Source organism: Coloeus monedula (genome assembly GCF_965178545.1).
Source record: "Coloeus monedula genome assembly, chromosome: 2".
Classification (NCBI taxonomy): domain Eukaryota; kingdom Metazoa; phylum Chordata; class Aves; order Passeriformes; family Corvidae; genus Coloeus; species Coloeus monedula.
The window spans coordinates 43,489,232-43,511,884 of NC_138782.1; the positions used below are offsets into that span (position 1 = coordinate 43,489,232).

Consider the following 22,653-nt stretch of genomic DNA (forward strand, 5'->3'; position numbering starts at 1 on the left):
ACAGGAAATTGGCTCACCAAACCTAGATATAACAAATGTCTGCTTCAATTTCCCAGATAATTAAGTGCAAAGAAAAGAAAACAAACCACTTGCACTAACAAAGAACACCTATTCACTTTTAAGAAAGTCATATTACATATAAGCAGAAGCTCCTGAAGTGCAGTTATGAGCCACTAACTCCAGGATTAGGCCTTGGTCTAAATGAGTGAAGATAAATTTCACTCACTATGTATAAATATGTGCCCAGATGAACCCCCATCTCTTCACCAGCCTTCATTCCCAGGGGGTTCTATGTTCAGCCCATAACTTGTAAACCCACCTGTGAGTTTGCAGACATCCTTCCACAATGCAAAACCTGCCACAGCTGTCTCTGACCATGCTCGAGCTTAACACCCATGTACTGCTGTTGCCAACCAGCACCCAGAAGCAGTGACCTTAGAATCATGGAAACAGAATGGTTTGGGTCAGAAGGGACCTTAAAGATCATCTAGTTCCAACCTCTCTGCCATGCCTAGGGACACCTCCCACTAGCCCAAGTTGCTCAGTGTCGTCCAACCTGGCCTTGTCCCCAAGGGAGAGCAGGATGTCATCCTCTATGACATCAGGGAACACAGAGCATTGAGTAGATAAGCATCAACAGGCTTATTGCCATTGCCTGGCTTAGAGCTATTGAAGGTTTCAGGCACATGACTGGGGCAGGATTAATCTGCCTACCACTTCAATCCCCAAAGCTAGCGTCCATTGAGATGGCTACACCTGCTTTTGTTAACCTCACACACTCAGGGTCAGACTGATAAAAGCTATCGTTTCACTGCAAAATAAACACTTCTGTGGGTGAGGTAAGAGCTTGTCTGGTAGTGACACATGCGGTGAAGAAGGGTGAGTCTACCTACACCCTGCTGCTGGTTGAGGCCTCAGCACAGACGGACCTGTACTACTCACTGCCTGTTAGACTGAAGCAGGGCTTGTGGAGTCTTCCTTGGCCATGAAACAGCAGATGTCTCATGTCACAGCAACCTCAACTATCATTTTTTTTCTTGTATTTCAGTGAATATATGTTCCTAGCTGAACTTCTGCCTAAATTTTTTGTATCTACTGTGCAGCAAAATCCCTATAGCCTTTACAATAAACAAAACCATGTAAGTTTTATAACTGTATATTGTCCATGCATAATAATGTCGTAAATGGCAATTTCATTTAAGTCATGTCCAAGACTGATGGGCACCTTTATATTCATCCTGTCCCAGGCAAAAGCATGTTCATTGCATTGCCACCTGTAGCTGTGGCTTTCATTCCCAAGATAGCAGTGTTTCCTCATGGCCCCTGTGCAATGGAAGAGTTGTCATTCAGGAAATGACTACATAAAGTCCTGTGAAAAATCAAGAGTGAAAAACAGCTCCCCAAACCACAGGCCACAATGTCCTATCTTGTGTGCTGATTCAATATCAGTGATAGTGAGGTCCTCAACAAGGTCAAAACACCTTTCTCCTGCTCTTTTGCCCCAAACTCTTATTACTGAGCATGGCTTCATGTGGCATGGGATATCCCTTTCATCACTCTGTCTCAGCCATCCTGGTTGTACCACCTTCCATTTTCTTGGGCATGTGCAACCTACTCACTGAGGGGGAGGAGTGGAGAAAAAGAAAACCTGAATGTTCTGCAAACACTACTCAGCAATAGCCAAAACACTGGTGTGTTATCAACACTGTTTTAGTTATAAAAATCTGAAACACAGCACCATATGGACTGCTATGAACAAAATTAACTCTGTCCCAGCCAGACTCAGTACAGGAGTAAAAAGAGGAACTACATTTGAAAAAAATCTGTCTGGTATCTAGGTAGGAATCATCTTTTTGTTCTGAGGTTGTAGAGCATCTCATGTAGCAGGATCCTGACTTCTGTGTTGGGTTATTACAAATAAAAAGTTATTACATTCACACAGATGAGGTTTTCATCATGATGTTGATCTCAAAAATCCTCTTTGCTTCACTTGCCATTGAACATCCCTTTGTAAAAGAGAATCAGAGGAGGATTCAGAGATGTGCTGAAACATGATGCTGTTCTCTCTGTGAGAGGGAAGCAGGGCAGGGTGAAAATCAGTAGCAACCTAGAATATCTGTCTGTGCATGCTGGGCAGATAGGAGGTTGTCAGGATTCTGCAGCCACAATAGTTTTGCCATTTGTATTTCCAACAGAGAGATCAACAGCCTGCCTTTGAGCTGACAGGGCAAAGGTGCAAGAGAAAGCTGCATCTGGGAGTGCACTGAGGGAGTGCACCTGTCACCTTCTTTTCTGAAAGACATAATGAATTTTACTTTATTGTATGAGATCTGGAAAAAAGCTCATCATTTGAAAAGCAATGAATCAACACAAGTGAAGTCTGAAGGGGAGTCCAGATGCTTGGGAACAAGAAATATAAGAGAGACAGCAAAGTAGCATGAAGGTTGCTGCTATTTAAAAGACAATTTGGGGATTTTTGTTGCACAAATTTTGTCATTTTTGTCACACTGAGTGGTGCCTCATCCTCCTGCTGTGGTTAGTAACAGAGAGGAAGAAGTTTCAAGTGCTATCTCCATGGCAGGCAACAGCTTAACTAGCTATATGTAGTTTATTTCCAGAGGCAGCACTAATCTCAGTCATGAAGACCGCTTGTCTGCAATTCCTTTGATGCTCTCTGCCTCACACAGAGATGCATTACCAGTAATGAACATGATGTCTGTACATTGCTCTCTCATTAAGATGCAGGGACACTGCACAGTAACTGCACTGTAACACTCTTCTCTTTGCAGTAAAAACACAAAAATCCATATCTTGGTGAAACTAAAGAGAAGTTGAAATGAGATGAGCCACTGCAGGATACATACAGGTCTCAAGGACTTGTAGGCCCATCCTCCTTTTCTCCCTATCTCTCTGTGACTTGCACTGTCACCTGCACCTTCCTCATGGCTAGGTTCCCCATGGCCTGGCTGCTCATCTAGAAAACAGCTCTGTCCCTGGATGGGAAAGTGGGGGAAGGTCATCATCACTGAAGTACTTTGTCTCATAGAAGGCATTCTTTTAGAAAGAAGTTGCTGTAAGTGGTGACAGAAGAATTGGAGACAGGAAAATCAAAAGAAAAAGGGTGCTGGGATAGAGGGATGACATGGGCAGATTCACAGCTGTCTGCTGACCTAAGAAAAGTTGGTGGACTCAGTGATTGGGTGATTCTGTGGTGTGCAGATATGAACTGCAGATATAGCCAGTTTATAGGTTGATGTTATTCATAGCAGGTGTTAAAGAATGCAGCACAAAACCAACATACATCTTTATAATTAATGGTTCCATGACATGATGTGTGTTGTCTGCAATCAACTGAACAACCCCAGCTGCTCCTCTCATTCCACATGTGGTTTGATTGTAAAGCTATACCAGGTCTTACCCACAGAAACAAAAATGTGAGGACTTTAGGAATCTTGTTTACATTTATTAAGACTTTATTTATTAAAATAAAAAGAGGAAACATTAAGTTGGTCATCTGCATGAAAGGGTGAAGTCAGACAATCTTCCCTTATAAAGGTGAAATGTCAAAGGAGATTTTTACCCCTAAGATATTTGCATTATAATGGCCTTGAAATCTGTTCCTTTACCATCTTTCTGGATACAGTAGACACTGGAACGCCCTTGGAGACATGCCTGTAAGGAGCTGGCCAGTTTGCTTTGCCTCCATCACTCTGAACCTCTTGGATTACATGCATGTTTCCTGGGAGAGGGGTCTTTCATTTTCCTTCTTTGTAGCAGTAGGTGTCCCAGGGGAGCTCTTAGCCTCGAGGTATTCCACTGCTCCATACGTCACCATGGACAGCACAAGCACAGACAATAAAATGTACAGTTTGATGTAGGCTTGCAATTTGGTGCTGTAACCAAAGGCGATGACAAATCCAAGTGATTCCCAGAGACGGTAATTTGCAAAGGCAGCCTCCTTGTGCTTTTCAAATAAAATGCCATAGAGTCCTGGAAGGAAGGAAAAAAGGAAGAGAAAACATGTCTTGTGAAGATTAAGTCTGCAACCATGGATTTTCTGAAAAGGGAATAAGTAGACCACAATGCGCAAGACAGACCCTCCCTTGTAAATGTCAGAGAAAGGAAAATACAAGCTTTGTCTTAAAAAATTGGTGCTTCTGTGAATTATAACATGAAATAACAGAGCAAAGATGACAAAATAGAGAATACCAGAGAAAAGGAGAATGAAAATGTGAGGAAGGAAGGAAGGAAGGATGGGGTCTACTGAAGTAAGATGGTGGGAAGTTTATTTTTCAAACTATTAGCTACAAAAGTCAAGGTTCTTGCACTGATGAACAAGTAAGTAAGGAGAAAGAGATGTCCAAATGTGGCCTTGACATTGTAGATTCTCCACGTATAACTGTTGAGAAGATCATACCATATCCTTACAGGCTTTCACACAGCAGGTGGTTTTGACTAGGGACGACATGGGCCCAGATTTAGTATGCAGAGAAGATACGTCTCTCTGAACCAACCAGGTTTTCAAATTTTCAGCTCCTGGATGGGTTGGCAAATAGAATATCCTTGATTCATACTGAACTTCCAGGCAGCAACTGGAAAACTTACTTGATATAGAGACTCACTTCAGCTGATTATCCTAATGCCATTGTGTTCACTGGGAAGCTCCCACTGAGTTCAGTCAGTTGCACACCCAAAACTGGGATCCTGGGAGGGATTCCCAGCCTCCAGGTCTGACTAGTGAAGCACACAGGGAAGGGTAGAGAGAGCTTGCTTTCCTCTGAGTGCTGAGCTAGCACCAGCAGTGATAAAGAACAGGGCATTTCCTTGGACTCGGACGTGGTGTGCATGGAGGGAAGGAGAAGAATATCATGAACTTTGACTCTTTTCATCCACTTGTCTAACAACACGTCTGTTTGAAATATGTACATTCAGCCAAAAGGCAAAGAGGAATGCAAAGTTCTTTGAAAACCTGAGTAGACTCAACTATCCCTTCAGTTTTGTTGAGTAGGAGGAGACTTCATCTGTATGTAAAAGCTTACTGTATCCTGATGACTGCAAGAGGACATTTACTGAACTGTTTCAATTTAATCAGGATGGAAAATCTGGACAAGTGCATCACAGGATGTGCTTAGTTCATTAAACTAGCTGAGTGGAGTGTAGATATGATAGTCCTTCATAGTTTTGCCTAATATATGAACAAGTACAAGTTGTTCATACTAATTTCCTGATATCCTTAGTCTTATCTTCTGGGAAGATATTAGTGAGGTAACAAAGGAAGTTTAATATAGGAAGGTTGCTGATGCCATGACAGTTCTATGTGTAAAGATTTTGGTTCTCAGCTGGTATGTTTGCTATTTTGAAGCAAGTTCCCTAAATGAGCAGGACCTTCTGGGCTGAATGAGTGGAGAGGCTGCTAGTTCTGAAATTTTATGGTTCACTTCCGTGGAAATTATCCTGGTTTTTTACCACTGCATGCTTTTTTTCCCCTGGTACTAGTAGGCATGGGTACATAACAGGATTGCTGGAAATTATTTGAGTCCATTTCTATAAACTCTTTAGACTCATTCATATCCTTTCTAAAGACACAAGTCAGCCTGGAAAGAACTTGGTGTTATTGTAGTCCACCTGATAGCTCTGTGCTACACAATTGTTACGCCTCAGTTGTTACGCCTCAAGCGCAATTTTTGTCAGTGGGTAATACCAGCATCTGTGCTCAAGTTAGGTAAGAAAGGGCACTACATGCTCTGAAATGAAGTAGCTTTCACTGGAAATAAGTGAGAGCATCCACACATGAGCACAACTGTGTCAGGAAATCTTTGTAAGACGAAGTGACTCATCCACCATGAGCCTACATATCCTCTAGGGGGTACTCAAGTATTAAATATCCACAGCAGCACAAAGAATGCTTTAAGTATGTGGCACAGTGCCATTTATGTATTCACTGGTTAATCTACTGAGGCCCAAGCAGCTAAGCTCCATCATGGGAGCTTAGCAAAGGAAGGACCTCAGTCCTTCGTCCCCAGTGTTATTTTGGAGGTCTTATCTCACCTCATAATCTTTGTTGCTGGGAATTTTTCATGTTATGCATATCTGTATAAAACTTTTGAAGGGGAAAATAGATTTAGTCCTATGTGGGTATGTCAAACTGAAGAGCCTATTCTGGGATGCAGTATTGTGGGGTAATGTCACTGCACATCTCTATCAAGGTTTCATGTCATCACTTGATGTTTCACTGTGACAATGTGACAAAGCAAACTTTGTATAATTTTATAAATGGGAGCTGTGAAACAGCTGAGTAAGGTACAGACCAAAAAAAGATGCTATGCAAGGAAAAAGAACATTTGGGTGTTTTCCAAGCTAACACAAATGTGAAATTTTCACAAGTATCTTGCAGGAATATAAGAATGGAGATGACCTGATACAGTGCTGTAAATAGAGATTAATCCTGTCACATAGCTGCAGAGTTCACTTGCCCTCAAGTAAGCATGAAGCATTTTCCGCTGCCTTTGCCTCATCTGGGGGTTTGGAAACTGCGGCCACTTCCCAGTCACCTTCTCTAACACTTAGGTCCTCTGTACTTACCCCCTTTTCTCCCTAATGTGGGCCTCAGATTCATTTTTGTCAGTTGTGCAGGGACCTAACAGATGAAACATGCTCCTCACGGACATCTCAAAGGTATGTAAATCCTAGAAGAGAGGGTACAAAGCCCAGCTCTTTGCAGCAGTGTCCAAGAAAAGTGCACAAGAGGTCATGGGCACAAACTGAAGTACAGGAGGTTTCCTCTGAACATCAGGAAAAATTTTTTTACTGTGAGGGTGACTGTGCACTGGCACAGGTTGACCAGAGAGGGTGTGGAGTCTCCTTCTCTGGAAAAAATCAAAAGCTCTCTGGACATGGTCCTGAGTAAGTGGCTGTGCTTGGGTGGCTCTGCTTGAGCGAGGGGGTTGAACCATCTGAAGTCCAACGGTCCCTTCCAACCCTAACCTGTCTGTGATTCTGAAAGAAGCACAGTATCTGAGGACAAGGCCTTCTGGACAAGACAGAAACAGGATAAAGGACAAGTCCTTTATCCAAGTGGAAGACTAAGATATGGTTCTCAAGAGTGTTAGGAAGAAGCTTGCAGAGCAGTCAGAAAGACTGTGGCTGAAGAAGCAGGTAATGAATGAACAGCTTTACTTCAGAGAGAGCAAATCCTCACTGGTGTTGTCCTTCCATGACCCTGAGTATCAAGACCACTGACTTGAAATTTTTACCTAAGGCACAAGGCTCTGGGCTAGGATGTGAGATGATGAGAGGGTGTCCCTTGATGTATGTTCTAGCTCTCCTCTAGGGGATATGGTCTAGAGCTGCTGCAGGGGCAGAGAAGGATGGTGGCTGGTCACTCCCTTGTGTGTAGAGGCAGGGACTCCACATGTGCTTGAAAGGAGATCACTGTCAGTGCCAGGCAGTGGACTGCCGTGTTTTCCCTCTGGCTCTCCAAGAGAAACATGACACTTTATCTAGTGAGTGAAATCTTCTAAGCCCCTGAAACAACCAAAGGGATCAGAGGAAGGAAGGCCTAGACACATAACCTGCTGTGTGCCCAGAGGAGCTAGTCCTGCCACATGCATATTCCTATGGCATCTGCCAAGCATGAACTTGGGATAGAGGAAAACAGTATTCACGAAATAAGAGGTAAAATACAGGAGCAGATGGGAGACCATTTAATTGCCTTACTGACCCAGGCTATGGAATTTATTTTAAAACATTGTGACTGACAGTCATGAGTAGATTTTGCTTCAAGTCATAACAGACTATCGCTCTTTCTTGCCCTCTCGAGCACTTGAGAGTCTGGCTTTAGCCTCCATAAAAGAATTGTCCCTAGTTTTCATTAAGGGATGGGTTTAAACAATCCCTTACAGAAGTTTGTTTGTATCAGCTCATTATCTGAACTGTCAGTACTAATAATAAATTGCACTGTGTTGCAAAGCAGAACATAAAAGATTGTTAGAATAAACCTCATGCATCAGATTAAGAGTCCAATGGCATCCTTTCAGTAACAGACTCCTGGGACAAGGGTGTAAGAAATAAGGCAAGTGTACAGTGATATTTCCCTGCAAAGTCCTCCTGACTCTGGCAATCAAAGAATGTTCTGAGTTGGAGATTTCCACTGGATCACCACCCTTTAGTAGTCCCAAAATCCACTTTCCCCTGAAGTGATGTGATTCCAGCTTAAATTTTTGGCAATGAATTCCATACTTTGATTATGCATTGTGTAAGAAATACTATTTATTTTGATTTCCATAAAGGCTTCTGCCTGATAACTTTATCTGGTGCCACTAGTTCTGTTATCAACAGAAATAGTGAATTTCAAGTCCCCTTCTCCATATAATTAATTACCTTACTGATTGCTTTCCATACTTACCACCTGTCCAGGATAAAGAGTTCTAGTTTGTTATCTTCCTTCAAGCAGAACTTTCCCATGACCTTGTTCCTTTTTATTGCCTTCTTATGCCTTATCACATTGGATTATGAGTTTTGAAATGGAATAAATCAGAGCTGTATGAAGTTACTTGGCTGCATAATGTTGCTTTCTCCATTTTTTTCCTACAATTTTTTTCCAATAACTCCTAACAGACAATTTCCTTCTTCTTTTGTTGCCGAGCTTTGAGCTATTTTTTATCCAGAGTGCTCTCCTTTATTGCAAAAGACAGACTAAATGTACAATTCTTTGTAGTTTCTAAATTTCTTTTAAATACTTATACTCCTCCAGAATATTTATTCTGAATACTTGTTATCATGTTCTGCAGTATTCTTCTCTCTTTATCTTGGAAAAATTGGTTTAATGAGTACTTTGCTTTCTTACTCCCAACTTGTTCTATTTCTTCTGCTTTCCAATGACTTAACATATATCTTTTAGAATCTGTCTTAAAGCCATTACCATTTTTATGCAGCATTGTTTCATAGATGCAAACATACAGATTTTTCTATTTCAAGAGAATACATTTCATTGTCACCAGGACTTACCATTAGTTTGTGTTTGCCAAACAGCATCAGATAGGCCCCAAAGAGCAGGGAATACAAAAAACACAGCAAGCTGCTTGGGATGAGGTTTCCACAGCAGTAGTGCTATTATACAAGCTGTGTTTGTAACTGTGGCTGTTGATTTAGAAAGAAAAAAAATAAGAGAAATACAGATGCACTTATAATCAGAACAGATAGTGGTAGATAACACTTTTTCATTCTATCCCCAACAAGAGCACAAGACAATCTTTAAATCTTTCTGGTTCATTGAGCTTTGTGCTGAGTTAATATCACATGAAATACAAGACAATGCAGGCTTTTGACAGTCTCTAATTCATAATTCTGAGCAGTGTCCTGAGCTGAGAGATCCTCAGAGCTGATATGGTTGTTAGCCCAAAGCACATGAACCACTGAGTAGGAGAAGGAGCTTCTGGAAGGCTTGCAGTCACCGTGTGAGGCGTGTGGAAAGGCAGAGAAAACATCTTTCTGCTCTCCCTGCCTTGTCCTTAAATGAGGTTTCCTTTCAGTGCCAGAGGGGTCAGTTAAGGATTTCTAGAGGGTCTGGTGGCTTTGGGTCTTTCTTTTAAAAAGTGGTTTGTAAACGAGTCACAGATTCCTCCCCCCACGGGTGTACCTTCACAGGCTGAGTACAAAGACCACTAAACAGAAATGAGAGATTCAGAGGTCTTCCATTTCTAATACTACAGTTTTGGGGGAGATTTAATTGCATATTGTCACTATTAGGTGGTTTGGGTTTTTTTAAATCTGAGTTTCATAGACTGAGACACACACCTAGAACAGACAGAAGAATCTTTGAGCTAGTGAATGTAGCAGAAAGGGCTCTAAATTTCTTCTTCCTTGTCCAGGTTTAAAATTTCTTGTGGAGAAAATGCCTAGAATGTCTTGATGCATAGCGATCCATTCAGTGATATTTCTAATAATACAAATTATTGCATAGTGGAAATAAGGCATTAGTCCACTTCAGCATGCATAGGGCATATAGAGGCACAAAAGAAATATTTCTTGGTATTTTTTTTATGCCTCCAATACTCTGTTACTCACTGGAATAATGTTCTCTGGAGAGGGAGGTGTTCTTAAATATGCAAATCTCTTCTCAAGGCAATGTGAAAATTACTGTCCCATACACAAGCCCTTAAGTTATTCTATCCTGACACATGACTTCTATTTTTCCCCTTATAGAACAAGTATTAAAAAGGACAACAGGCCAACCTCTAAAAGTTTTCCTGAAATTTTGCTCAAATTTCCAAGTTTGTCATTCTCTGAGACTCAGGTCAACAGTGATTTGCTTTCACTCCATAAGGGTGAGGAGGTTTCAGCCCAGTGGAGAAATCCTTCTTATTGTAGTGTAAGTCTCAACATCTGCATTGTAAGATGATTTGCCACTGGCTGCATTAGAGCTATAAAGCCTCAAAGCTATAGGGCACTTTCTGCACAGATAGTGCCCCAAAAGCAGGCTGAACTTACATCACCAGCAAAGTGATGTAAGGCAAAGACAGCAATACAGTGCTTAACTGTGAGCTGAGCTGCCTCTCTTCCCATGAATGAATTTTGTGAAGTTTGCCCCCAGACTGACTTTGGTTTTAGTTGATAGCTGACAGCAAGCTATCCCTCTGTATGTGCAAAGGGTGGAGTAGTGGAGTAGTGTAATATCTGATTACTTATGGGGATCAGTCATTCAAGTAACCTTTACATACCTAATGCAAATAGAAGTTTTCTACCCGTGAACTGGGAGATCTTTCCGAAGAGCAGAGAGCAGAGGGAATTTACAGCTGCAAAGCAGATCATCACATAGCCAACGTACTGTATCCCCAGGGCACAGGTCACATATACCTGGAAGAGAAGGGACAGTGGGGCCACATTTTCTTTGGTGAAAGTATAGAGCTAAGGTTCAAGGATCTTAGCCTGAGTATTTGGTAAATAGCCAGCATGGACGAGATTGAAAGAGCACAGCTAGAGAGTTTGCTGACAAGTCCCTGGTATATTGACATAGTTGGCCTTCAGCAGCAACATTCCTAACCCAGTTCCCAATCAGACTGATGCCATGCAAACAGAGGAATAACAAGCAGAACAAATCTGAGCACTGCTTGCTATACGAATAAAACTCCTGGAAGTAGCATTAGGAATTTTCTGCCCTTCCCATCATAGCCCAAGAGATGTCCATTTTCATCAGACAGCTGACACTATGGTCATTACAGAGCAGCTCCCAAAAAATGAAGAGGACCTCATCTGTAAGAGCATATGACCAGTGGAGGTGGCCACAGAGTGCCCCTTTCAATCCGTTCCAACACAGCAACAAGTGCACTCTTCCATCTGATTTATATGCAAGGTTTGAAAGCCTTAAGCATGGAAGAAGCAGCTCAGGATGGTTGCTTTTTTGTTTAGAGGCTTTCTCAACAAATGCCTGGAGAACACACCTGCTGTGTGTCTAGGTTTGTTGACAAACTGGAGGAGCAGAGGTGATTTTAATAATTGCAATCCATCAGGGTCTGGACCTGTTGGACTAGTGACTGGTGAGGGCTTTCAGCCAGCCATGTTGAGGACTTGCCCTCTTACTGTAAAGGTTGTCAAAATAAAATATGTGGAATGTGTGCTGACTTGCACTTATACAAACTCCAGGGAAACCAGAAGGAAGGAACATACAAAAGCTTTGCTGGCTTCTGGCTTTTCTCCCAGTTTGTTATTTACAACAAGGTGAAGAGTTTGAACCTGTAGCTCTCTGCTGTGGCCTCCACTGGTAAATTAAGCTCTCTACTGCATTCTTTTTGAGGCAGTTCCAAGGGACATATTTACTGCTGGCCTCTCCTGTTTGAAGATGTCACTCAGAGTTCATTCGTGTAGAAGTAAGCAGTAATTTTGCAATCCACAAATCACCATTAAAAACATCTTCTTTTGACTAGTAAATATAGATCAGATGCAATAGCAAGACACAACAGCACAAAAAAATCAGACACAAATAGGCTTTCATTTACATCCACACCTTTGTGTAGTCACCAGAAAGAAATCCCTGTTCAAACCCACTGTACATTGTCAGAGGGATTAGAAGACACTGTCTTTTATCTTTAAGATGCCGGAAAGTTGCTAGGAACGTAGACCAAAAGGATGGTGCCTCTAGTTTTCCTTTCTCAGTCTCTGCTTGGTCAGATTTGATCTGGTCCAGAAACATAATAACCAGCAACACAGCTAGCACACCACTAGCTGCAAAAAAAAAAAAAAAAAACAAATACAACAAAACAAAAAGTACATGAAAAACTGAGGAATGCTGGAAGAATGATGGGAAGTCGCTTGGTGCTGTTATTGTTCTGACTTGGTGCTTAGCTCTCTGTGGGATATTTTGGCAGATGCCTCTGATTCCGCTTCAGTGTAAAGGCCATTTCTGTATAAACAAGAAGGCTGGATCTACATTCACTCTTCCGCATACAGCTGTGCACTTGCAAATCCCCTCAGCTTAGCTGTGGCTGGCCTGTTGTGACAGCCGCTGGGCCAGCTGCACGGCCGCAGAGGGCGATGGCTCACCCTTCCAGGGCAATCCAGGGGCACGGGGATGGGAGCTGGCCAGAAACAGCTCCCTCGGGAGCTATCAGAAGATTTTAAATCAACAAGAGAGAGGAGTATTCACTTCCAGTGCCAAGGTTTTCATGGCTAGCAGGGATCTTCTTTCAAATACATGGAAAGAAAAATAAATGCTGTCTTGAAACCCAGTGTATGTTGTGCCTTTTTTTTTTTTTTCAGCTCAGAACCATGCTTTGAGCATGGAATATGTGCTGTTTTGAAGATGATAGTGAGCAGCTCCAGCTAACTTGAAAAAGATGGAAGTTATAGCTTTAAACCCATAATTTCCTAGCAGAAGCAGCATATAAAAGAATATAGAGTAGTTAATCAGAAAATGATCATGAATGTATCAGTCCCGATTTGTTGCTTGTATAGTGAATCAAAACAAGTTTTTTCATATTATCAAGAAGATTATCATGTCTCATAATGTACATGAGACAGCCATAGATTAATAACTGATTGGTTCATTATGGATGCAGGGCATGATAATGTTTCCTCGCTTATGCTGACTAGAATTCCATCCATGGAAACAACTGCAGATCAGAGTAAGATGAGAACCGGGCACCTCTTTCCATCCACTTTGCTTGTTTAATGTGCTCGTGTGTTATGTGTATGGATATTGTCTCTCCTGTGAACTTTTAATATCCAAATACATCAGCAGATTTACAATAAATGACCTCATTTTTTTATTACTCATTATTTTTCATCTGTCTCCTAGAATGAAATTGTATTCTCCAGTGTCCTGGTTCCCCACTGTGGCTGAGCTGTAAATCCTTCATGATTCAAGTCATTATGGGTTCTGCCAGTGTGTTTATTAGTACTTATGGGCTAATTTCTGGACTTAAGTGGGTGAGAGTAGAACATCCACATTTTCAGGAAAAATATAACTAATAAATATGTTAAATGAATCAAGAGCAATTTTTGGAGATAATGGCATGGCTTAATAGTGGTTGGTATGAGCATAAATAGAAACATTCACTGTTCTTGAGAAAGCTAAACAGCAGAAGACTTATCCATTATTGCCTCCACCTAAGCTGGGCAAAATATGTATTCAGCCACCAAATAGAGGACACATTACAAAATGCCTGTGAATGAAATATTTAGCTATTTACTTTCCCTTGAGGTAGGAAAAGGCGTATATTTTATTAAGAGCTTAAAAGAAAAATGAAACCCCACTGACGAGGGGTCAGTAGACAGCAGGGCTGCATTCATTTTGCATGCACAAAGCCTAAGGGAGTGCTGTATATGTTAGTCATCAAATTTAAATTTAAACTTTACAGACAAACATGCCTTTAGGCAAAAGTAATCAGCTCCAGTACACTCTGGGAGGAGAGTGGGGGGATATTCTTTTCATTTTCCCACCAATTAGGAGTGGAGGCTGGGGACAGAGGAAGGGTTTGCTGCAATGCCCTTGTGCACTGAGAGCTGGCTCTGCCTGGATCGTACACACTCTGTTGGAGTGTATGGCAAATTCCATACTTCAGTCTCAGCACAGAGAGTACATCTATGTCCAGAGACTGCAAAGATATTTTGACCGAGCTAAGGTGCATCTTGCCAGATACTTTCCTTTATCCAGAGAATAACTTCTTTTGAGCGGGATAGTTTTTGGAATTTCCTCACTCAGTGAATCCTTGCACATCTGTTTTTGTCTTTTAATGACAGCTTCCCTGTCTTTAATTCTTTTCTAGCCTCGTGCAAGGAAGGTCTGTGGCAGCTGTAGTTACCAAATGGGAGATATGACACTTTACCTGGCTGAAATTTGGGTCATTACAGTGGGCTTCAGCTTTATTCCGGGTGAAAAATGTAAATAATATCTTTCTCCTTTGGATAAAAATGATACAGCTCTGGCATAAAGCATTAGAATTATTTAGGAAGGAGTTGTTTACAGCTCGCACACATCTTATTTTCCTTTAGCAAATTGGATTGAAGGAGAAAGTCAGAAACTTAATCTGCAAAGCCATGCTAGACTCCACAAGTACTAGGCCCTCAATCAGTGATACTGATTAAAGATTGTGTGGATTACTCACCAGTGTAGACCCCTAGCAGCGTGTAGATTAAGGAGTTGGAGGGTTTTGCTGACCCAGTGGTGTTAGTGGTATCAGTCAGGCAGTTGTATGCCCCACAGCATTCCAGGTCTTCTTCTGAGATCTCTACTAATTAAGAACCAAAAGAGAGGCAGGTCAGTGAAGAGATCAGATAAATCCACACTATGTGTAAGGATTTAAGGAGAAAGCAATCCAGTGCTCAGTGATAGGTCCTGGTTTTCAAATCTTTCCTGCTTAGAGATATGTAACTTCAGAATCCCAGTTTAACATAAAAAAATTTGGTTTAACAGAAACGAAATAGACTGAACACTGAATTAATGGTTACATGGGGACAGTGACCAAAGTTAGAGGCTGAAATCTGAATCCAAGCTCAATTTTCAATATTCAAAGTTTGGGTGTATATTTTTACCCCTTAATCACAATACCCCATGAAATAGGTCCCTTAGTTTACACCAGCAATGAACTGATGGACTTCAGTTCTTACAGCCATCCCACATTTTCCCTCTCCAGATAATTTCTGTATATGTTATAGGAACAGAAACCACCTCAAAACATCTTTTTTTAATAAATTCAAATTATGATTACCCGGTATTGCAGTCCTTCAAGTAGCCTGCTTTTCCTGACTTTATTATTTTACTACTGGCTTTATAACTTTCTGAGAACACACTCGAAGCTAGAACAGTTCAGCAGGGTTTGGAGTAAGACCTTTGCTTTGTTCAGTCCTATCGTAGCTCTGTAGGGCATAAGTCAAAGCCACACACATGCACGTACGTACTCATGCATGCTGCATCACCACAACGCTGTACCCACTTCCTCCAGTACCCTCTTGGTAAAGAATAAATACTAACCCAAAGTGCAAGCCTGAATAAGCTGTTTCCTAGAGGAGGATGATCCAACCCCCCCCCCCCCCCAATTATTTTAGTGCTTTCACTGCAGAATTTGTCTCTGGTTCAAGCATAATAAGTATATATAAATACAGATGCACCTTGGCTGATTCCTTAAATAAGAGTTGATCAGTAATTTTTCAATTAAGTTACTGTGTAACTACTTTTAGTGTGTTTTTCCTCATTGCTTCCAATCAAAGCTGCTGTGTTGTGAATCAGCTGTCTAACCAGCTTCATAAACAACTTTAGGTTCAACATAAGATAAATTCAGTAACTTAAAGAAAATCATTACCTTATTATAATCACTGGTTACCACCTTCAGCAAAAAATGGACAAACAGACCTTCAGCAAAATTACCGTATGCAAAAGGTGAGTCACATGGATGAAGTGTGTAAAACAAGTTTTTATCAATTCCTGCATCATCTGAAGATGCACATGCAATTAGTCATATGCAAGCTACAAGGCAGGGTTTACACTCTTTCCCTTGAATTAAAACTGTAATATTGATGAGTGAGAAAGGGTGACTCTTGTAATTTACACTGATTACTGTGTTCAGTTGGGGTATTACCATATGGGGTAACTTTGCCTTGCTGTGTCTGGATGCAGTGATGCAGGCAATATGTCAAGAGTAGGTACATGTCTGAATTCTACGCATTTTGATTCTCCAGATACATGCTATATCTTTCCTACTTCTCAGTGAAATTATACATTTTAAGTACATGAAAATATGAATGGGTGCCTTTGCACAAGTCTCAGAGGAGAGAAAAAATCGTTGCATGACAGGAGATTCTTACCCCCTGTCCCCAGAAAAGAAGCTCCCTCTAGATTAAAGCTGTGTCTCACTGAGAAGGCACAGTAGAGAAACTTACTGTATAACTGCTCATCACTGTTGTGAAGGTGTGCAAGGCCTTTGGCTTTGAGAGCTGTTCACTTTTTTAAATTCTATGCAATAGATAAAAAAATAAGAGTGTCTTTAAAATTAGGAGGAACATCCTTGGACGTAAAACTAGGAAGGGATTTACAAGACCAAAAAAATAGTGTTTTATTCCTCTTGCTAAACTGATGTGTGCTGTGAGGCAGAGGAGAGTCAAATGGTTGCAGTCTGTACAGACCCCACAGCTGCAACACCGCCTCTGCCCTGCAAGTGAAATCAGAACAGACAGTCCCTCCTGAGATATCATGTGGCTCTGTGATCAGGTCAGCAGGGCTCCACTGCACTTGGAAAGGTCTGCCAGCGTTCTGCTTTAATGGTGCTTCACCTATGGTAACTTGTGTTTAAAGGAAGCATGATTCTACTGAAGTATCACACCTTGGGACAACTACTTTGCCATAAACCCAAAGCTTCAAAGATTAAAACCTGATGCCAACTTCCTGACATTTAGTTTTAACCTAGTAGCTGTTTGAGAACTCTTCAGAGAACATACAGCTTAACTAAGCCAGGGAAGAGAGGTAACTTCTTGCTACTCATAGTAGCAGGGTATATGGAAAGCTCTCTCCATGTCAACCCTGTTCTGACTTTGACAGGATGAGGAATGTACAGGAGACTGCAGTGGTAAGACACCACAACATGTTGAATCTCTAAGGAGGCATCCAAATATTAATTTATCTTCACAACTGCCCTTTTTAAATTGACACCAATTACATGCATGGGAAAATGAGGGCATTGCTGCTGAGTGATTTCTTCAAGCTACATCGGCATCTGCTGTCTGAGCCTGAAATACAGCACAGGACTCCTGCCAACAGCTACTGCTATTTCTTCTTGACAGTTCTGTAAGGCACTCATTTTCAGCAAGCACCAGCACTAGTCTGACTAACCTTGAGTATTTAACAGCAAACTAACCCAATACTATGAGCTTTGCAAGAAGGTTGCTTCAGTATTTTGCCTTTTGTATTAATCCATTTTTAATAGAAGTCAGATGTGAAGGACTGTCACTTTCTGCAGCCTATCTATGCTTTGCAACATGGGGATAGAATTCAAATAGAATTCAATAGAGTTCTATTTTTTAGCTATTTGTCTGAAGTCTCTTTATGGCTGATTTTTGATAGAAAATAGACACTTTCAGAGAGCAATTAATCTCATTTATTTCAGACATCTATCCTCAAATGGGCTAACTCTCATCTGAAGTGTCTGTTTCCACTGACTATGAAAGCTCAGCTGCAGAAATTTACCGCTTATCTATCTAGAACTAGCTGATGTTTATAGAAAAAAGTGCCAAAATTTTAAATACATTTTACCTTTGGTGGAAGATTGGCTAAGTATCAAGGATGAGATAAGATTTCCCCAGATGCCAGAAGACTGAAACACCAGAAAGAAGACCCCAAAGTATTGGTTGATAATGTCTTTTGCATTTTTTCCTGCTTTCTCAGCATATGAAGTGCCAGCAATGGTGAGGTAAGTGCATTTGGCAGACCAGAGTGGTGCTCCTCCTAAGCCCAGGATCACAGAGGTTGGGATTAGTGTGTACCTGCCAAAGAACATTTTATTTAGCATAGTTGTTATCCATTAGCATAATAATAATTTTCCCAAAGATCCAGAGGCAAAAATAGACATCAAAGAAATAGATTTATCCTTTGTATGATACAATAAATCTGCTACAGGGAATCAAGAAAAGGCTTGTGAAGTTTAGGGTATGCAAGCATATCCAGCTCTGTGCGGGGACTAGGCCTAGGCCAGGCTGGCTAGGTCTGTGCTCATGTGCCTTAACTTCTCATAACTGCGAATTAAATTGCACATGCACTTCAGAAGATGGATAATGACAATTTTCCTCCACAGAGTTGCAACCCCTGTCACTGGAGAGCAGAAGTTGTTCATTCACCTTTTGAAAACTCGAGGCAAGAGCTAGCCTCCTCCTCTGGTCCTCTTCTCCCAGACCAGATGGCTGGAAGACAGTCTTCCCTTCAACCTTTTCAAAAACAGCCCTAAAAGTCTTTTGACTTTTAAATGAAACTTCTAATTTATTTTTTCCCCCCAAAGGGGAATCTCTGCTACAAACGTGAGTTAGAGAAGCCACTTTAGGTAGGTGAGTGGATGCATTCATTCTGACTCTTTGCATATTTTCACCTCTCTGGTCCACCTACTGCTGGACTTAACTTATCTCTGTTTGTTGCAAGTAGCACCTTTTGCATCCAACTTTCTAATCTGCAACACAGAGTTAGAGTAGGTATGGGGAAGAAAAAGAAGAAATAACTTTGCCCTTACTTATTTGGTTTGAACACAACAGAGAGGGTTAAAGTATTTAAGTCGTACCAGCTAGCATAGAAGTTCCCTAAGGAGAACGCGATGTAGCAGCACATAGAGATTGCAATGGTCCACTTGCAGCCCAGCTTCTTGATGAGGATGGGAGGCAGGAACATGGATGATAGGATGAGTGCAGCATAGAGAACACTTAGGGAAGCAACACCCAGGCCTTCTTCTGAGTTGAGACTGCTCTGCATGGACAAAAACAGTGATTGAGACAAATTTTATCACAGGCACATAGTATTATGGTGTACAGAGAGTGGCTTCAGGCAGAAATAGAGAGACACAGCATCTGGGGCTGGGTATTACTCTCTCATTTCCTCAAAACAGCTGGTTATGGACTTAGAATTTTCCTCAAAATGATAGACCATTTATGAAAACATGATATAAAAACAGGTGAGGATTGCTCAGATTCAAAGCTTTGCTAAGACATTCTTTAGATTATTTGATGTTATTTGTTTGAGTTTCTCTTTGAAAGCAAGTTGAATGAAGGATAACCTCTTTTCTTGACCTTCATTGCTTGTCTCAGGCAGGAGTATCCTCAGATCTGCATTGCAAGAGCTGGCATAGCAACACTGGAAGGTTCTTTGCTTTAAACTACAGGTCTGATAATTTCTAAGTTTTTCAGAGGCCAAGGTCCAAATATCCTAATAGGCTCACAGCAGCCCTTTGTAGCTGAAAGTAGTTGGTTCACCCACATTTTCACAAAGAAGGAATAACATTTTACTGATCTAACCAGGTTTTATAGTTTTATGCTCAAAATAGTTCTTCTCTTGTCTTGATGCTCTGAAAGTTGAAATGAGAAGATCAAGTTAGGAGACCTGGACAAGCTGGAAAAATGAGTCCATGTGAACCTATGGAGGTTCAACAAGTCCAAATTCAAGGTGCTGCACCTGGGTCAGGGCAATCCCAGCCATGAGTACAGACTGGGAGAACTCATTGAGAGTAGCCCTGCAGGGAAGGACTTGGGAATTCTGTGGATGAAAAGCTGGGCAAGAGCAACAATGTGTGCTCACAGCCCCGAAGGCCAGCTGCATCTTGGGCTGCATCAAAATAAGTGTGACCAGCAGGTCAAGGGAAGTGATTCTCCCCCTCTACTCTGCTCTGGTGAGTCCCCATCTGAAGCACATCCAGTTCTGGGGTCCCTGGCACAGGAAGGACATGGACCTGTTGGAGAAGAGGGCCATGAAGATGATCAGAGGGATGGAGCATCTCTCCTAGACAGGTTGAGAGAGTTGGGATTGTTCACCCAGAAGAGAAGACTCCAGGAAGACCTCACTGCAGCCTTACAGTACTCAAAGGGGACATTAAAAAGTGGGGAGATGAATTTTCACAAGGGTAGATAGTGATAGGACTAGGAAGGGCAACAGTTTTAAACTAAAAGAGAGATTTAGAGTAGATTTTAGAAAGAAAATCTTTACTGTGAGGGTGGTGAGGCACTGGAACAGGTTGCCCAGAGAATTTGTGGATACTCCATCCCTGGAGGTGTTCGAGGCCAGGTTGGATGAGGCATTGAGCAACCTGGTCTAGTGGAAGGTGTCCTTGCCCATGGCAGGAGGGTTGGAATGAGATGATCTTTAAGGTCCTTTCCAACCCAAACCATTCTACAGTTCTGTGCTGCTTGTCAATATTTTCTTGATTGTTTTGATTAATAGCTGATATGATCCAGTATGATTTTGGAATGGGGACTGGATGCTGAGGGGATGGCACCGGGGAGCGCTGTAGTAGAGTGAAGCTGTTGGTGGCTCCATGGAACACTTACAAAGCCTGCAGTGGCTGTGCAGTCTGGCCATGCAGGACTGGTGGCTGTCATGCAGCACCCTTGGTGAGGACCAGGCAGCAGGACAGTGAGGTGAGGACATTCTCTGTTAGAGCAGTGTCAAGGTGTTTGAGAATTGGAATGGCTGTTTTGTAAAGAGGCAAAGAGGCTTCCTGATCTCAGAGGTCTTATTTTTGAAACGTCACATGCTTGGTTTTGTCAGCTGCAACTTCCAAAAATTAGAAGCCAGGCTTCCAAAATAATATGATTGTTACTCTCTGGGCATTTTTGGGGGTTTCTGGGTAGTGGAATATTGAAATGAATTATGAAAATTTTTAACAGTCCAGTACTTACAGGTTCACATATTCACAGAATATTCTGAGTTGGAAGGGACCCACAGTATCATCAAGTCCAGCTCTTAAGTAAATGGCCTGTATGGGCATTGAAGCCATAACCTTGGTGTTGTTACACCATGCTCTGATCAGCCGTTTCAGATGGTGGGACTGACTTGCAGCTTCTAGGGTTTATCTTCTCCTGCCTCATTAGTCTCCCCAACTCATAATATCTCCATCCAGTTTTGGGACAGTTTTTGCAGAACAGCCCTGAGTTCAGAATCTGACAGTGTCAGCAAAGAACAGCTGTTCAAGGAGAGGAGAAGAGAGATGTACAGAACTAGGAGGCACCTCTTCCTGAAATGAGGTCAACCTCTTGTTATTGCAAACAAGTTCATCATGTTATGTATCAAGTTCCACCTTTAAGGCACACAGATTCCCACTCCAGTGGGAAAATCCGATCCAGTTGATCACGACTGTATGTTAATATCCTGCCTTAAGTTGCTTATGAATGTCTTCGATTAGACCAGCAGAGCCTTCTAGTCTGAGAAGTTTCTCCTTGTGTTTATCTACTCAGAAGCATTCATAGACAGCAACAGTAACCCTCAGTCATTTATTTTGGATAAACAGTTGAGCTCTAATGGTATCCTGAGTGTCCAAGTCATTCTAGAAGCCCATCTCTCCTACCATGTTTTAGGATGTTAATGCCAATACAAGCCACAACTGCCTTTGATTTAAAATAATAAAAAATAATTTATTTTTTGCTATTACATTATATCACAAGCCTAGAAATTACTTTATATTATTACTGCATTATTTTATACTTAAATTACTTAATGATTTTGGCATAATTTGGTATTATTTTACATTGGTGTACAATAGTAATTATTATAAAATCAGAGCAATTTAGAAATATTCAAAACAAAAGCTTTCCAGAAATTAAATTTGTTTTCCATTTTGCAGTATTTTCTTTTCAGAAAAGTCATCTCAGGTTAAATTTGTTTGCTGTTTCCATTCAAACAAGTTTTGTGGATCTAAAGTAGTATCATGACACAAGTATTCAAACTATTTGAGAAATACTAGAATAAACTATTTAGTAAATGTTGTGGATCTGGGTGAGGAATATTAACCTGCAGCAAGTTAATGTCCTAACCCACCTCACAAAAAATACTGTGCATGCCTTCTTCACAAGGACCATGGAAACACTGATGTGTTTCACACCAGCAGTTGGCCTGATGCCCTTCCAGACCAACTGCCCTGATAACTAGTGGGAGATGCCCCACTTACCTGTAGACTCTGGAGTCCTCCGTAAGCAGTAAAGAGAAGTAAAAATCCAAAAGAAATGACCAAAACATTCTTAAGATTCCTTTCCATGTTGATTCATAGAAGACAAAAGGTCTGCCGGTGGGCAAAGCTGATCCAATTATTCCAGGGGTTGATTTGAGTTGGAGAAAAACAGCTTTTGCCTTGTTGGAAAAGGTCACTTTTTTTCTGTGTTTGTAGAGAAGAGAGTTGTTAATTGTTTGAAGACTGGCCAGTGAACTTTACTTTTAGTAGTACTGAAAAACAGAGTTGTTACTCATTCACCTGTTGTGACATACGCAATAGCCAGCGGTCCCAAGGGCATTTCTGATGTCTTATTGGCAGGGTATGTAAGTCTTTTGCAACACTTGCACCTATTTAAGTGTTCAAGTCAGACATGAAATGGCTCTCTACTATGATCAGCACAGAAGAAAAAAATTGCAAACTGTGAAATCGCTTTCTGCCATAAAGATACACAAATCCATAAAGGGCAAAGATTAAACACTGAACTGAAATCTTA

The 22,653-nt window shown here is 41.3% G+C and overlaps 1 protein-coding gene across 1 annotated transcript; it reads right to left on the bottom strand.

The window, feature by feature from the left end:
- Positions 1–3,724: 3,724 nt before the first annotated feature.
- On the bottom strand, positions 3,725–22,205 carry UNC93A (unc-93 homolog A; the record flags this gene model as incomplete). Its single annotated transcript, XM_082302321.1, has 8 exons — positions 3,725–3,990; positions 9,007–9,138; positions 10,719–10,854; positions 12,002–12,219; positions 14,601–14,726; positions 17,738–17,967; positions 18,750–18,931; positions 22,119–22,205. The coding sequence occupies 8 exons, from the start codon at positions 22,203–22,205 to the stop codon at positions 3,725–3,727; spliced, it is 1,377 nt and encodes a 458-aa protein (XP_082158447.1).
- Between the last annotated feature and the right edge of the window lie 448 nt (positions 22,206–22,653).